The following is an 18,154-nucleotide window of genomic DNA, read 5'->3' as shown; positions in this document are numbered from 1 at the left end:
ATGAGAATGCCATATTTAATTCCCCATCCCCATCCCATTCAGTTCAGGGTCCAATTCTAACATTTAGTGAAATTATCAAGTTCAGATAATGAATATGTGCTGAAAAATAAAAGGTTCATTTTACTCTGCAGGTTTTATAAACTGTCTAAGGGCCTCTCCAGACTGTGGTGCCTTGTTTTGTAGATGTATTCAGCAACATGTCATTGATGCAATAATAGCACATTTGTGGTAGATTTATACTAGACCATCTTTCCATTTTATTAGTTCTGTGATACTACCCCAGTGTCATTACATTATTGCTGTATAAAGGGGTTAGGGTTGACTATTCAGGATGACTTTCAGTCTGTATGGAAACATGCCTTCCTCAAAAAAAAACAACCTCCAGCTATGTAGATTCTCTTTAGGCTCTCTCGTTCCTCTGCCAGAGCACTCCAAGTCCAGCAAATCAACTAACTATCTTTCTGTACTCAGTCCAAAAGCATTGCCAAGGCTTCATGCTGGCACATTTAAATGCATTCTCCCCAGCAGTCCTGGAAGGAAGATACATTAAAAAAACCCTATCATGAAGGCAAGTGCCCCCGAGACTTGACACAGGTCAAGTCAGTGATCCATGTCATCTTCCTTTTGTCATAATCCAACTTAAATCTTTATTGAACCTTTCTTATCAAATCTAGCAGGGTGAGCAGATGCATTCCATGCCCTTCTACTCCTTTTGGTTCAAAATGCATCTGTCACTCGCAGTGTGAACCGATCCCACTTTGTAATCTTCCTCTTTGGAGTTCATGACATGATTACATCTTTTAAGTTGTTGATGCCTATTTATTCCACTCTATGCTATTCTTCTTATTTGCCTCATTCTTTTATTTTATTTTATCATCTTTTACTCTATTATTCCACATTTTAAGACTGTGTTTCATGTGCTTTTTATTTTGTTTCCTTGGTGCTTGTCATTGACAGCAACAATAAATATTTTATTTGACTGTAGCACAACAGAAGTGGGACAAAAACCAGAATATTTGTGGTATAAAGAGTCGCAGGATCTCAGCAGGAAGCAATGGAACATCCACTGACTGCAAAGAAAGCAGCATCACTGCTCTCAATCTTCAGCAGGCATAAACAGTATTGAAATTAGGATCGTGTAGAACAGGCCCAACACCATCATGAGCACAACTCATCATGAAGGCACAATAAAATGATGTGTGGAGGAGCCATAACCATGTAGGTGTCTCAACATGGAAGATAAGGGGCTGCACATATACCCCAGGCCCTCAATGCACACTTTAAGAGGACTACTATAGAGAAATACATGTGGCATAAGGTAGCAATCATTCCTTTAAAAAGTATGACATCTTGTTGCCCTGTGGGTCAATTATGACCATGTAAGCTATTTATAATGTACTAAACGCACCAGCATATTTCCTTTGTCATAGGCATATGCCATTTTTTTAAATCTTCAAAATTAAATCTGAAGCAAAATACATTAAAAAGCAATTAATATCCATTCTTCACACCTTTCCTGGGCACAGTGGAGTCTTTCGCCTTAAAATAAGTTGGTCAATAGTTTCTTTCAATGGAATGCTGTAAGGAGACTTGAGTTAACACAACTTTATCAGGTTGCTTCTGTACTCAAAACAGGTTGGCAAAGTAAGAACACCTTTCACTTCTGCTAATGGTTAAAATACACATAAAACAAAGCCCCAATTTGTTGCATTTATTTGAGTAAATATCTGGTAAATAAAGTCATTGATAAAACATTACAAAATTAAATACATTTTAAAAAGCTTGCCAGTATACATAAAGTCCACAAACATGTATTTCTTCTTTTAAAAAATAATATTATGTTCAGAGCACCCTTGATATAAAATGCCAGACTAGCATCTACCAGCAGATGGTAGCTTGTGAAACATTTAGAATGTTTTCCTGAAGTGTTAGGGATTCCGGCTTTCACAACTAAGAACCAGTACCACCCACACAACCTACCAAGTCTGATGCCAAAGTTGGAGAATCAGTCTAATATTCTTGTCACAAGAAGGGAGGGCAGGAAGAAACTGCACTGGGCCAATATTACATGGTTTTGTTTGGTTTCACTTGCATTTCCTCATCTGGAAACCTTCAAATGGCATCAACCCTTCCCTGGCTGTTGCATCAGACCCTTAGGCAGTAGGCTAACACAATCCTAACAGACCATGAGGTGAAGAGGAGATGATCTGGCTAAGCATCAAAAGTCAATAAAATAAGTTCAAAGTCTACAAAATTAAGCCCTTGAAACCCCCTAGCTTGCTCATATGTTGCTTTGTGAATGAGTCTATTCACCCCAATGCTTTAAATGCATTTAGAAACAGTGGCAGCATTGACTTTTAACAAATTGCCTCCCTCCCCCACCCCCAACATCACATCTGCTACAACTTTCGTTTAAATTGTTAACTAGACCATATTTCCCTTCCAACCATGTGAAGCAAAACATAACACTCACTCGATAATTTATGTACATAAGCACAAGAACCTTAACATCCATGAGTCTGGTGCACAACTTAATGAAACAACCCAACTGGTCGCAAAGGAAGAGCACCCCCTAGTAGTTCTATACAGAATTCGTCAGGTAGGATTACTGTCTGGGACAGCGGAAGTCTCTCTAAATTTGGCGTTTCCCCAACTACTTTGAGCAGCATCCATAATGTTGATATCCATGATAAAAAAACAACTGACACTTTAAAAAAGCCTTAAAAACAGAAGTCGTCAAATTCATTAAAATGTCAGAACTCAACCAAAAAGTAATAATAAATTGCTCATAAAGAAGTTGATCTATTGAAAGTCCCAGTTTAGAAGCCACATCTCTCAAGAGGGCTTTGCTTCCAGTTATATACTCTTCTTCTGAGGAGGGCTCAGTTTTCTCATCCCTCTTATCCGAGTTAGCAGTTCTTTGATAAAATCCTACAAAAACAAAGAATTGGGGGAAACGTGTCATTAGAAAAATCACCAAGAAAGTGCAACCCCTACCCATGCATTCATTCTAACACAACATTCAAAGCAAGAATAGGCCATGGACTCCTGAATGCATGTTTTAACAAAAGGCTGCCTTCAAAATCCCAGTGATCCAGATTGAGCACAGTTGCCAGTAAGCGTTTATACAAGCGGGAACCCAGAAAAAGACTATCAGCGGCAGAAGAGGGGAACGTCTCCCCTAGTGACCCCATTGGCCCTACGTGCAACCAAAGGGCATACTTTGCCCAGACCTAATGCCTCCTCCCCACTCCCTTTCTCTCAATCACAATGGTGGCAGAGGGAAATTGATCCCATTCACACACACACACACTTCCCTCCCACCTGCCAGCAGAGAACATTCGCCAAGTTTCTAGCCATCTCCATATATTCCTGCTGTGGTGATGCGTTTTGAAACATGAGCACTGACTTCTAAAGGAGCCAGCTTATGCCCCCCATTTGGAGTTCCATCTGAATAAATCAAAAGACTACTGTATACATCTCCTGCTCAAACATGAATGGCACCTGCATCACTAAACACTCTCTACTTTGCTGTGAAGTTTCAAGAGAGTTCTATTTCTAGCCTGCTTACTGGGAAAAGGACAGTGCGTGTATTAATAGTACAGAGGCATTAGTCATTTACAATACCCAAACATTTCCTAGAGGCTTGTAAAGCCAGAGTGCCTCTTTCTAGGCAACAGATTTATGTGGCTTCTGCACATCTCCAGAATTTCCACTGGCGAGCTGTGACTGGGGTTCACATTAGGAGTTCTCAAGTCACACGTGGTTCTCAGCAGCACCAATTGCCTGGTACAGTTGTTCATAAAGTTTAGTGCAACACTCCAATAGTTTGAAAGATTGGCTGTTTCAGTCTGACTGAATCTGCTCACATACACACAGAAGGTCAGAGATTTTCCCTGCTGCTTGCAAAGTATGTGTTTTCCCAGGTTGATGCCACATGCCCAGAAAAGTATTTTTAGCTGCTGGCATCCACTAAACAAGCTTACTTTTAAGATAAGACAGCCACATCAAAACATTGTGTCATTCATTTCTTACAGATGACTAACTACAGGAGAGAGAGAGAGAGAGAGAGAGACTCTTTCTCCCTCTGTTGTAGAAAGCAACAAAGGAATCATGGAAGCAGTGAACAACCTGACAAGTATATATAGTATGCTTGTTTAGCACAGTATAAAAGCTGGTGTCTCAAATGCCCTTATTTTACAATACACAGAAGACACCCAAACACATCACCATGATGCTATGTGCAGCTGCACAACACACTTTCAAGTTACTAAACACAGGAAGCTGCTATATAATAATTTGGACCACTGACCCATCTAACTCAATATTGACTACGCTGATTAGTTCACCAGGAATTCAGGCAGGAGATTTTTCCAGCCTTACCTGGAGATGCCAGGGACTGAAACTGAAGGATGCACAACACAAGCTTCATGACTGAGCTATGGCCCTTCCACAACAGTTAATTTTTCATTCCACATTGATTCTTCTGTTTGTCATAATTTTTCAGGTGGTAGATTTCATAACACTCAACAAAAGGCTCGTGCTCAATTTACAGTTGCCTTTAACAAGGAACAACTAGGAAAATTCTATGTGCTATATACCTTTATCCCCTTACCCTTTAATCTTACAAGGGATCAATTAAAGGACAAGTGATATGGATGCAAATATTTGTACTTAGAAACTGCAACAGAGGATTGTTGCAGGAAGACCATCAGTAGTCCACTACTGTTGCTTTTAACAAACAAATAACGTGTGGATCTTAAAGACATGTCGACATAGACCAACACTGCACACATTTATGGAATATCTATTCAGCTTCCCGATGCAACTACAGTGGTGAGCATACACACACATTTTAAATATGTGTGCAATGTCTGCCCAGCATGTGTTTGTTGCAGGGAGACCACCAGTGCTCCTCACAGCCACATGGGAAGCTACCTGAGTTAATAAGGATTTGAAACATGGCAGAGGAGTACCAGAGAGGCAGATCTTTGGGCAGTGTGGCTTAACACAATTTGAGATCCAACTATCTTGTCAAAAGTATAATAGCAAAGTATTCAAATAACTCCATTAACATGGATCTAAATTATGGCTATCTGTGCAAGTTTATTCATTTGGGTAAGACAAGCTGATTTGTACACACTAAACTATCATCATGTTCTTAAATTTAAAACAGTATAAGATTGGTTTACCTCTGTGGGTTTGTAGCAATCTACAAGCGCTTCCTAGAAACAAAATAAGAGCATCAGTTGTTTTAATAAGGGCAGTCTTCCTTCATCCTTCTTGCATCTAAGGATTGAACACTTTCAGAGTAACCACCACATTTGCTGGGGAATAGACATCTTTTCTATGTCAGTATTTCATGGTCTAGGGGAAATAGGTAAACAAGTTCTGCCTACTGCAATCAATGCCTGGATTCATATTACTTTACTCCACAATTAAGGGTTTATCTTTCATTTCTCCCAAGTTATACCTAGAATGGGATTGAGGTAAAAGACTATTCTACATTGCAGCAGTAACCTCCACACCTACCCCAATAACTCTGCACAGAAAATTATTCTAGGTTTGCGATTCAGACAGTGAAGAACTAATTACCATAGGTTGCCCATGTATCTTAATTGCTGTCCCAAGTTGGTAAAATCAAACTAACTTGTAATTTGAGTGCTCTCTCCTCTTCATTAGCAGCATCAAGAAGGTCATCAATGTCGATTTCTACATCGGGCATCTCTTCCTCCTGGGAAAAAGTGGAAGTTCAGAACTATATTATTCAATTTCATTTTAGCCAGGTTAAAAAGCTGAATGGCAATCTCGCACACATACATTCACACCTCATTCTACCACCTGCTGGTTTGGTCCTAATAAGACTTGTGGCATGCAGAGACCCAATTCTTCCCTAATACACCACCATGTGAACTGGAGCATGAAACAGACCAAGAGGTGAAAGCACCTGCTTGGTGGGCTTTTTGAGAAAGACATTGAAATGTGTAGAGGCTGAAATATCTTGCTTATCCATTTAAGAAACCAAGAGCAGCACAGCTAGATGTAACCATTACCTGGTAAAAATAATGCAGTTTTGCAGGTGTAAAGAGAAGCAGACTAAAGGAGAGACCTGCAAAGTATTCAAAGAGGGTTACGTCCCTTTTCCCGCTTCATTTTAGCTCCAGAAAAAAGATGACTTTTTATTTTACTTACCGTATTTTATTTATTAGATTTGCATACCGCCCTTCATCAAAAGATCTCACTTTTCACACCTACATTATGGGAGCAGCTTAACTTAGAAAAAATGTATTTCTTTCCATTCTGATAATTCCTACGGCATAATTTTTATTATTTTATTTAATACTAGCTGGAAGTGTTCAGGGCTGCCCATGAATTTTTTGAAACCACTTTCCAAAATATATTGTAAACTTCATAAAATTTATATACCACTTGATTGTAAAATAAATCCTCAAAGTGATTTACAAAGAGAATAAAACAATAACATTATCAATAAAAACATTAAGCTATGTAAAACATTCAAATCAGCAATAAAAATCGGCAATAATTCCTAAAATCAAATGTTGGGAACAAGAATTCAGATCCTAAAAGGATGCATTTAAGCCTAATTAGAGGTCATAACAGCTGGTTAGGACATTAAATTTTACACCTTTGAAGCTAAAGGATTAGTGTTGCCTGTTAATGCTAATCTAAGTGTGTTGCTATCAGAGTACATTGTGGTTGTGAAGATGGCATATACCAGCCCTATGAAGAGAGACCATGGTGGGAAGGAAGTTGCCATAAACATGGCATTTAGGAGAGTTGGGTTTCACTGAAGAATTGGGACATGGGCTAAAAGAGAGATTTGTTCAGCTGTGTGACCATTAGTTTGCTGGGTGGAGGTACAAACTCAATTCCTTTCTTTCCCCTCTCCTACCTACCATTATAAAGAGGAAAAAGCATCCTGGTGGTAATTCATTAGACACCAGGAAGCCACCAAAAGGATAGAGCTCTTGTGTGGCCAAATTCTTTTCACAACTGACAATCTGTGGAATACTTCAAGGCAGAAAAGAAATCATTAGTAAATATTTGTTCTGTAGGGCTAACTACAAGAAAACCAGCCAAGAAAGCCAAATAAATGCACACACACATCTGAGTCAAGGTAAACTGTGGAGAAAAAGGCTACAATTCTAGTCTTTGTGACTGAAGATTTCCCACAAGCCTTCAAACACTTGCATCTGGAGGAATCTTCATGTTTCTTCACATCTGTGTGTGCCCCAGGGTCTGCCCCTTAGTGCAAGAAGAGACGGTTTAAAACAGCCTTTAGGTCGGTGTGAGCTCATCTACACCAACAGATGGGCAGCTTTTTATTATTTAAAGAGGATATAAAGACTTTGAAGTCATTAAACCGATTCAAAACAAGTCATAACATTATTTGCCTAAAAGTCACTCTTGGGTGCAACCCAGCTGCTACCAAGGCACAAACTCCATTTCACTTCACTCAACCTTGAGACAAACTTCACATATGCCCAACAGGCATTAACAGAAGCTGGACCAGACCCTTAGTTTACAAACTGTCATCTGTACGCCACCCCCCCAATAGCTCTGTTTTCATAAGTTAAAAAAAATTTAAATGTCAAGACTGACTACATCTGAGAGATGACAGCATGCTAGTCTATCAAGACATCTGCCCTGTCATTAAAAAAGGGTTATAAATAGGAGTCAGTACTCTTACAACAACAAAAATAGTTTGATGGTGGTTTGGAGGTTTGTTTAGTTTGCTTAAATGTTTGGTAAGAAGATGACATTAACTGTAATTCTTGTTGTAGTCCTCTCAGCATCACTGAAGGGGAGGTAATGACTTTTTTTTTTTAAAGACTTTTTGGCACTACTCTGTTTTCCAAGACTAGTATAAGTTCACCCATCCCTTTTGCAATCAGCTCCTTTATTTCAGTCCCACTTGGGCTACTTTGAATGCTCCTGCAATTGAAGAGGTGGCTGCAATTATTCTGAGACCAAGGGCTTTGGGGCCCACCAGAAATATTGACAATTTGCTCCCTCTGAAGTGCTCGGCAATTCACTTCAAACACAACTCTCTTAAATTAAAGGCATAAGGAAAGCATGAAAAACACGTGGTGGGGTTTGTAGAAGTTGTTTAGAAGCAGGGAGAGGGAACATAAACCATACTTCTTGACAGATTGTGTTAAGAGGATTCTTAAATCTGAGGATTTGTTGAGACAGTACTTTTTCAGTTTTGTAAAGTATCCTCAGTAAGCAACTATGTCAAAGGAGCTCATCTCACTCTATAGGCCGAGGGAGCTGGCGTTTGTCCACAGACAGCTTCTGAGTCATGTGGCCAATATGACTAAGCCGCTTCTGGCAAACCAGAGCAGCGCATAGAAACGCCGTTTATCTTCCTGCCCAAGCGGTACCTATTTCTCTACTTGCACTTTGACGTGCTTTCGAACTGCTAGGTGGGCAGGAGCTGGGCCCAAACAATGGGAGCTCACCCCGTCGCGGGGATTCGAACCGCTGACCTTCTGATTGACAAGCCCAAGAGGCTCAGTGGTTTAGACCACAGAGCCACCCGTGTCCCCATACTATTTAAGAAAGCACCAAATAATGCTGCATCTTGACCCTTTGATCAAGGCTTCAGCTCTAATCAGGGGTCTTCCCCAAAGGTGCCTAACAGATTTCAATCATGCATCTGAGTTGTATGTTGTCATGTTTTTTGGATCACCTTTGCTCATGCATTTGCACTTTTATACAATGTACAAGTTTTATGAACATCTCCCAATAAAAGTCAGTTGCATCCAGTTGAAAAAGTAGTTATTCCAAGTTGCTAGCTACTTAAATGTAATCAGGAACTGGTTACTTAGAAGCTCAAGTTGCCACCAGGCAATTCACCAAGCCAAGGGAAAGGTCCCTCTTAGGAGTGTGGCACTTTATATTTTATGGAGTAAACCAGAGCCAGGTGTTGTTTGGCTCCAACTCCCACCAGCCCAGCCAGCATGGTCAATGGTCAGGAATGTTGAGAGCTGTTGACGAGCATCATCTGGGACACAGTAGATAATAATTTATTTGCATGTTGTATATTTGGAGACCCACATGCAGTGCCAGCTATCTATTATATACTAAAATTGTCATGTAATATTCTTATTGAAATAGGAATTGTTGATCAAAATATTATTTTGCACCGAGCACTATTAATATCTAGTTTCTTCATTGTCTCAACCTGTGCTATAGGAAGCAATTCCTTCTTCTCATAAGGAAACAAAAGTAGCTTGCCGGTGGCCCATTTACAATTGTAAACTGTTCTACAGAATGACAGCTTATACCACAATTGCTACAGCATGCTGACAAGTCTCCCATAACAACACAGTTTCTAAATTACATGCATCTTTTTTTAGAAGTCTGATGGTATCCAGACACAAATATAGACATTTGTTTAGCAAAGAAATGTCTCTTCTGTTTACCACTCTACTTTGATTATTCATCCAACTGAAAGGAAATACCCTTTCTTCACAATAGCCAATTAGCTCTCCCCATACCACTTTGGGGAAAGAGATTCATTTATAGAATTTTAATTAGGCTTTTAATGGCAAAGTTTAACATATGATGTTTGGCATAAGCCTATTTTTAAAAACATGAAATAAAAAACCAAAAGTGTGCACAACTGACACCAATCATTGTCTTAGAGAGCCTACTCATACCAGCAAAAGCAAAACCACAGTATTTGAGAACTACCACTTCCCTCTACTTCAAAGGAAGTGTTGACCTTTCCACTGATCACTGCCCACATGAGATTATTCTGATCTGGATCTGGATAGAGTTCCATTCACACAACTGGGCTTTCCTGGACTCCTTCCCATTGCTGCTCCTCAAAAAGCTATTCCTCAAGAGTCAGGTGACACTCCAGAACTAAAAGTGACGCAACAGACGGGGATGCAGTGAGCAATGGTGAATCTGAAATTAGTAACTTCCCTGTTGTCCAGCAGAAGTGGTCTTCTTTTCATCCAAGACTTTGGACCCAAGCCTTAAGGGTGGTCAGCCTGTGGCCCTCCAGGTTATCACTAGCAATGCTATCTGGGGGATGAAGGACAGCTGTAGTAAAACAACCTATGGAGGACCACAGATTCTCTGCTCATGCCTAAATAAAACTTATTTTTCTAATTTACATTACCTCTTGTTTCTGTACTCCCCACCGTCCCACCCACTTTATGGATGAAAACTTGCACTCTCCACACACATTTTGAATATATAAAACACACCTTGCTTTTGGCCACTTGATATGGAAAAAAAACAACCCTTGCTTTTTCTGTGTAGACAGAAAAATGGATTGATTGTTAAGGAGCACATATGCCTGTCTGCTCAGAGATGGAGCTTAAGTGTTTTCCTTTGTCCAAAGATGGCTTTTCATAGAATCATAGAATGAATTTTATTATTTCAATCACAGACCAGTTCCAGCCCACATACAATGTCAAGGAAGTCATAAAACACGACAGGGATACATTTGAATTTGCAATTAGGTATAACAGGGACAATACAGATATAGCAACAGTTTAAAAATATATAAATTAAAACTTAGACACTAACATATAACCTAAAATTATGATTTAAGGCCTTAATCATTATGATAGCACAGCTTGTTCCTTAAGTTTTATAGCAATCACACAGAATTTGGCTACCCTTAACAAGATCTCAGGATCCTAGAATTGTGGAGTTGGAAGGGACCCTGAGGATCATCTAGTCCAACCCCCTGCAATGCCGCTATCCCATACAGGGCTCAAACCTGCAACCTTGGAGCTATCAGGACCACACTCTAACCAACTGAGCTATCCAGGCTTTTGTCTCATCCCAGCCAGTCCCAAGCTACTCCTGTGGCTGCTAGAAGAAAAAGATCAGAGCTTTCACCTCAGCTACGATGCACATTTTCCTGCTACAAGAACCACTACTGCAGAGGATCAGCACAGCTGAAAAGTGAATTACTTCACTTTGCTGCAGCGAATGACTGCAATTATGACAGGAGTTTCAAATTAGTGTGCTCCATTCAAAGACTTTGTCACGGGCAAGCTGGCACCAGCAAGCACAGCTAGGTCGCTGTGTGAATGAATGTCTGGATTTACTATTAAGTATTTTACTGTTAACAACTAGGGTTATTTTTAGACCATTTTCTAGTACCAAACTTAAAAGGGTGCTTTATAAAGATTTTGATGAAAAATTAGTTGGTGAAAGATTACCATTTAGGATGGGGTGAAATTATTAAGAGCTTTTGTTCTCTTGATCAAAGTTTAATCCTTTCCCATGAACTGTGACATTCAAATCTGGTAAGTGGGAAAGTATGGAATATTTAGAAAATGTTCATTTAAATTATTTCTTTAGTAAAGACCACCACGACTTCTGCAGTAGCTTTAATTTTTAGAAGCACAGGGTTCATTGCACCCCTAATAAGTTGGGGAAACAGTGCCTGTAAAAATATTTCTTTTCCAGAAATAACCCCTCATAAACAGGGCATGCCTCTGATCAACTGCTTTCTATCTCCGACAAAATCTGACATGCAAGCTTCAACTAGGCTAAGGTGTGTTCTTTGATGATTTATTGGTGTAAATCATACCAGTGAACATCCAACAACATGATGCAAGCTGGGCATCCCATCTGCCCAAGCAGCTAGACTGCTGTTTTAATGGCTTGTTAAAAGCTCAAAAAACCCCAAACAGGCTGGTATTAGACAAGCCCCCCCCCCCCCGAGAGAGAGAGAGAGAGAAAGATTTTGGCTAGCATGATCTTGGACAACATTTCCAAATGGGGCACAAAAGCAACAAGAAGCAATGCTGAGCTATAACTCAATAGATCTGGAAGGGATCTAGTTTCTTTCAGGCTTGTAGGTGCTACTGACTTACATTTAGCGCAAGAAATGGTGGACCCTTTAAAGGGTAAAAACCTTGTCCCCTTTTAAGTAACTTGTATTGTCAGCCAATCCAATCCAAATAACTTGATTGTACTAGCCATTGGCCATGACAAATCTGAATCAAAAATAAATACAAGCAAAAGGGGAGTCGTGCCAAAAATAATGGTCTCTATTTAGATCTCTGCGTCTCCCTTACAGTTCACTGCTATATTGTCCAGGGTCTTCTTTCTGGGGGTTTTTGGCCGCCAAAGCAAAAAGGGCGACATTATGAATCACTGAAGCGTTTACATCGCCAAGAAGTCACAGAACCTTCTCTGCCAGGGAGCGACATATTTCCTGCATGGACGGTAAGGTGAGAAATTGCCTCTTGGGTCCAATGTATAGTGGGCAATATAGTAAATAGTGCAAAATGTATTCCACCTGTGGTTGCCCACATATAGAGAGTCTGTCTTCATATGGTACCCATCTAGGATGGTGGCAGACATAGCTTGAAAACACAGCTCAGTAAAAGTGAATCTAAGTGAGGCTGGCTGGAGATTGACATGTAACTGGCTCTAAAATGGACCATTTTTAGAAGGGAGAACCAAGGAGAGGTATTGTCAACCAACAAGGCCCTATTTCTGCCGAAATAACCCTTAATGGCTACTCTCCAATGTTTATTTATTGTATTTCTATCTCACCTTTCCTTTGAGGATCTTGAGGAAGCATACAACAGCCTCCCCCCCCTTTTTATCCTCAGAAACCCTTGGTGGGTTAGGGCATCTCCCCATCAAGGGGCAACTGAGGGAAAGTCAGAAGGGAAGGGAAAAGCTGTATCCATTGGAACACTAGCAAAAACATGACCCCATGCATTTGCTGAAAGGAGGGAGCTAGAACAGCTGTGGGCAATTTTTACGGAAGCCTCCCTCCTGCACAAAGGATTTCCTCAAAGTGAAACAAAGATTTCTATCCCTTTCTGCATCACTGAAGGCATTCCTCATGGGCAAATTAAGGGTGCTTGCCTCACCCAACATGCAACAGTTGCCTTTTGATATCACTGCACCTTTGCATTTCCCCCTTCTGTTGAAGGCTATAAAAGAAAAACGTTGCAAAAAAAAACACCTGCCCCCAATCAATGCAGCTTTATATAGGCATCAACAGGCCAAAACACAAGTAGATTATTGAAGTCTTTGAGCATTTTCAAACAGTCACCTTTGCCCACTGCTGTGCGAACATTTAATCTTTGCTAACCAACAAACTTGGATTTCACAAACAGGTGAACATTCTGGCCACTGTAGGTTTTACATTTGCATTACAAACCCATTAAAGCAAGATCTGTTTCCCTATGTGAAAATGCTTTTATCCATGGATTGCGAAGGCTGGCAAATTGTACTTCATGCAGTACAAGTCTAGTCTGTCTTTCTTTCAAGCTTAAAGACTTCTTTATACATAGCACGTAAAACACACAATTCTCTAAATAGTGGGAAATCGTCTTGGAAGACGAAGATCATCATTATAATCATTTAAAGCCAGAGTGACACAGTCCCTTCCATCCAATGCTAGTCCTACTTAGAATAGGCTTAAAGGTAAAGGTAAAGGCCCCCTGACAGTTAAGTCCAGTCGCGAATGACTCTGGGGTTGTGGCGCTAATCTCGCTTTACTGGCCAAGGGAGCAGATGTTTGTCCGCAGACAGTTTTTCCAGGTCATGTGGCCAAAATGACTAAGCCACTTCTGGCGAAACCAGAGCAGTGCACGGAAACGCCGTTTACCTTCCCACCGGAGTGGTACCTATTTATCTACTTGCACGTGATGTGCTTTCGAACTGCTAGGTTAGCAGGAGCTGGAACTGGAACTGAGCAACGGGAGCTCACCCCATTGCAGGGATTCGAACCGCTGATTGGAAAGCCCTAGGCTCAGTGGTTTACACCATGGACATATATAAGCCTAAATCAGTCGTGTCTATTAATTTTAATGAATTTACTCATTAAAAGTATTGGATATAAACCAATGTGTTTTAACTATACACTTGTCAAATTCCATATCCTGTGGCAGAAGCCCTCCATTTCACATAGAGTAGGACATGGTAGTTAAATGTGTTAGTAACTGATGTCAAGTACACACTTCAACATAAATTACAGAGGTAGGTAACCCAAAGTGTACCATTGGTGCTATTTGTGCTGGTTCCAGGTCCAGGAGCCCTTGGGCAAGACTTCTACAGTGGATTCTCTTAAAATGCTATAAAGGGAGAGCAAACGTGTATCAAGACAGGCAGGTGACCGATCAGCCACTGCAGCTTCTCCCTCCTGCTCCCGCCATTCACTGCCTACTCTAGAGGTTTTCAAACTTTTTGAGTTCATGACTCCCTTGACCAACTACATTCTTTCTGCAGCTCCCCTGCAAGCCCAGTTATGTCACCCCTTGCCTGCAGAGCTGGCAGCTTGTCACCCTTTTCTGAACACCCTTGTGGAGTGTTCCCTCAGCCTCCTCTCCTTTCCCTTCTCCTTGGGAGTCCTCTGGGCAGCCGGTGCTGCTGCCCCTGGTGTCTGAGCTGCCCCTCCTGGCCCCAAAAGAGGTGCCTCCTCACATTGCCCCATAGGGGCCTGGGATGAGGATACCCCCAGCCTTAGTGGCCCAATGGAGACTGGCCAAAGGTGAATGTGAGACCAGCATGTTACATTGGGAGGCACCAGTGGCAGCAGCAGGCACTGCCGGGCCTGTGTGGCAACACTGGGCATTCAGCTCCCAGGCAGGCCTTGTACACAGCTAGCACAAGAAAAGCTATTGCAGTACCTGCCTGCCTGCCTGCCCGGCCTCCCACTAGTCTGTCCATTCCCAACAGCAAGGGCTAGCAGACTGGTTAGCTGGGCTCCCTTGCCTGCTTGTTTGCTTATTCCAAGGCCACCTCAGCTCCTGCCAACCAGCTCCCCCTGACCAGTCCCAGAGGAATCATTCACCTGGGGAGCATGTAGCCAGAGATGCTGAAACAAACAGCTGTACAAGTCTTTGGGAGGCAGAGATGCGAGAGAGCATCAGAGGAGGGAGAGTGGGAAAGAGGGACAGAGGCCAGTACTGCCCGCAGCACCCCTGAGCATCATTCAAGGCACCCCAGGATGCCACAGCACACTGGTTGAAAACCACTGGGCCTACTCCATCTCCTGCCCTCTCCATCTCAAGAAAAATTAGCTGAAAATGTGACTATTGTCCCACTGTCTGCTTGTTTGCTCATTTGATCTTGTTTCCAGATCCTATTACTCTGATCTTCTAAGTCTTCCAAGTAGTTTTCCATTTGTTGAGTGTGCAATTCAGGGCATACTTTTCCCTTCTCTTAAAAATATTGAGATTAAAGAACCTGCACCTTTACAGTAGTCAGCTATCAGAGAGGACATCCCCTTCCACAATTGCACGTATTATGCAGGATAAAACTTGAGTTCTGGATTGTTTGGGTATGTTTGGGGGAAATAATTGAATGCTGTGGCTTGGTGGAGACTCCATGGAACAGGATACATTGCAACCCTTGTAAATGGAGACAAATATGCAAAGTTCCAGATAACATCTAATAGGTCCAGATAGAGGAAAATGTGCACACATATACACACACAATAAGGTCTCAAGTCACTCATTTGCTTACAGCACTGCATACACCAGAAAGCCTGCCATGCCCCATGCCATGATGTTCTGCCTCTGGCACAAAGGTGACAGCTTCATATTGAATTACACCAGCTGTATCATAGCAGCAGTGTCACCATCTCAAAATGAATGGGGGGGGGACACAACTTCAAATTCCTTGCATCACAATGCAATCAACAAGCACTTCACAGGGGGAAGCTACATCTCCATCAGAAATCAGATATTCTACTGCCAGTGTTCTGCTTCAGCACCATGGAGGGGGGGCGGGTGGAGAGAATAAGAAAGTACATGGAGTGACTGCCATTTGTCCCATTGGCGCATTTCCTATTTATATAAGCAGCCCTAATTATACAAACCACTTTTAAGGGCTTGTTTGGGCTACAGAGGGAAATCAGTCCAATGGACCTGCACAGCCAACTATGGTAATGAAAACTAGAGGCAGGCAAGGACTAATTACAAACCTGCATCAACTCCAGAGGCCAATGGGAGCTCATGACACTTGCTGCTCTCATTGAATTCTGACTACATTCTGCCTGCTTTCATATTAACCTCCCCCTGCAGAAGTGCCTCCCTGGTATGAATACAGTCATACCTTGGGTTACAGACACTTCAGGTTGCGTAATTTCGGGTTGCGCACCGCGCCAAACCCATAAGTACTGGAACTTCTGGGTTTCGGCGCTTGCACATGCACAGAAGTGCTAAATTGCACCTTGCGCATGCGCAGAAGCGCCACATCACAACCCGTGTGTGCACAGACACAGCACTGCGGGTTGCGAACGTGCTTCCTGCATGGATCACGTTCACAACCCGAGTATCCACTGTACACATGTGGACATGTAAATCTACTCCAAGCCACAATAGCTGTCTGTGCATCACAGTGTGTGCTAATCATGCCTTAACAGCCATGCTTCGCTTGCTTCTTAGCTAATCATCTTCAAGTCTGCAGAGTCAAAACAATAAGTCACCTGCTCACCATGCAATGGTTGCCCACTTCTCCAAGCTGCCTATACCTGGGACTCCCGAGCTTCTGTTATTCCAGCTTCTCAGAGTTTGCAGTTCATGTGACCCAATTTTCTAGCTACTGCTATATAAAGCCCAGAATCTAAATCTAAACAGATTTCAAAGCCACCCTGTTGCTACCGTCATTCATTTTTACTTCCCTACCAGTCCCTATTCTAACCTGCCTATGAGCTTACAGAATTCATCTAGCTACTGCTCCCTGTGATTCTGAATGCTACTTCCCTTGGAGTGGGCTGGCAGGCTGGATTCAGAGCCTGTAAGCTTTATTAACATTTTGTATGTTAGTTTCCAGGGAGAGCAGCAGCCTTCGGCTGGGAAGCTCCAAGGCTAGCTTGCCTATGCCACTATAAATATCAAGAGATCACTACATTGTTTTAGACTCCTGCTGAGACTTTATTTCAGCAAGACTACCCAGACATCATTCAGTTACTTATATTCCTTTAGAAAGCTTTGCTGCTTTTATCTGTGTTTTAATGATAATTATTTTATGCACACTTGTTTAACAGTTTCATGGATTTTAGTTGTGTTTTATTATGTGCACCACCCTGAGAAAGCTCTTTGATTAAGTTTTTATCAATCAATCTGAGTACATCAAAAAGTGTTCTCAACCTCAAAAGCCCCTGGAATTGTCAGACTTTGCAACAGAGACTTTGAAACATGCACAGAACAAGATGGACCAGAGAGGAGTTAAAAATCACAAGCTCCAGCAAGGGCCCAGAGCTGCTAGGAAGATGTGAGTGGGCAGTTTCTCCTTAGCCTGCCTCCTACAAATGTGTTAGGAAGTCTTCAGTGACCCCAATCTCATGAACTGCCCACTTAACTGCTGCCTGCTTGTAGTATTTGAGACTTCTAAATAGCCTGAAGCATTCTGCATTTTACTGTACAGATACACTTCAATTTTTACTGAGCAAAAACACTTCTGGAACTTCAAGGGGCAATACCTTCTGACTGGAGGTACCGGGTTTCAGGAATTCTGAACCCTGGAGGGAAAATATAGTCTCTTCCTTTAGGGGTGGGTGACATCAGTTTTGTATTTGTTGTTTCTTGCACACAGAAAATGTACAAATTAAAGGACAGCTGGTAATGCTCTTAGTACCCTAATAAGTCAGCAGGGTGCAGCAGCAGTGAGAAGTCTAGTCAAGAGACTGTAATTGGCTCTGGTGCCCACCCATTGAGAAGAGGGTTAGTGACGGCAAGCGGACTAGAGGTGTCCACACTGACTATATATAGAAATTTTGGTTCCCCCAGTGCACCGCACTGTCCTTTACATCTTGCAAAGTTTCCAGCAACACTCAAGTACTTCTGAAGTACTGGTGTGAAGGGGGGGGGGGTTATATATATATATATATATAAAATGAGTATCTAATTCAGAATAAAATACATTACCTGAGCAATTTGCTTTGCTACATTCTGTTCTGTCATGTTTTGGCTCAGTTCAAGTTCACCATGTGGTGAACTAGACAGAACAGATGGCCAATAAGCTCTACTAAACTGCCAAGACCAGCCACTTAAGACGACACATACCCAGATCTGAAATTTGAGCTCAGAAATATGAAAGGAAGAAAATCTTTTACTGCTCCATAAATAGTTGTCCAGAATCAATCACAAAAAGACAGTAGCAATGTTTTTTAAGGTTCTAATGT

The 18,154-nt window shown here is 41.6% G+C and overlaps 1 protein-coding gene across 1 annotated transcript in view; it reads right to left on the bottom strand.

Annotated features, from left to right (window-relative positions):
• Nucleotides 1-1,696: 1,696 nt before the first annotated feature.
• PPP1R14C (protein phosphatase 1 regulatory inhibitor subunit 14C) overlaps nt 1,697-18,154 on the bottom strand; it is a 45,788-nt gene continuing 29,330 nt past the window's right edge. Inside the window, exons 2-4 of the mRNA XM_081854405.1 lie at nt 5,651-5,734; nt 5,193-5,225; nt 1,697-2,931 (exon numbers count right to left, since the gene is read on the bottom strand). Of these exons, the coding sequence (XP_081710531.1) occupies nt 2,857-2,931; nt 5,193-5,225; nt 5,651-5,734 (192 nt within the window). The 3' untranslated portion in view covers nt 1,697-2,856. The remainder of the gene's footprint in view (nt 2,932-5,192; nt 5,226-5,650; nt 5,735-18,154) is intronic.

Source organism: Podarcis erhardii (genome assembly GCF_964252035.2).
Source record: "Podarcis erhardii genome assembly, chromosome: 3".
Lineage (NCBI taxonomy): Eukaryota > Metazoa > Chordata > Lepidosauria > Squamata > Lacertidae > Podarcis > Podarcis erhardii.
The sequence above is the reverse complement of the archived record's forward strand: the minus strand, read 5'-3'. Positions and strand labels throughout refer to the sequence as shown.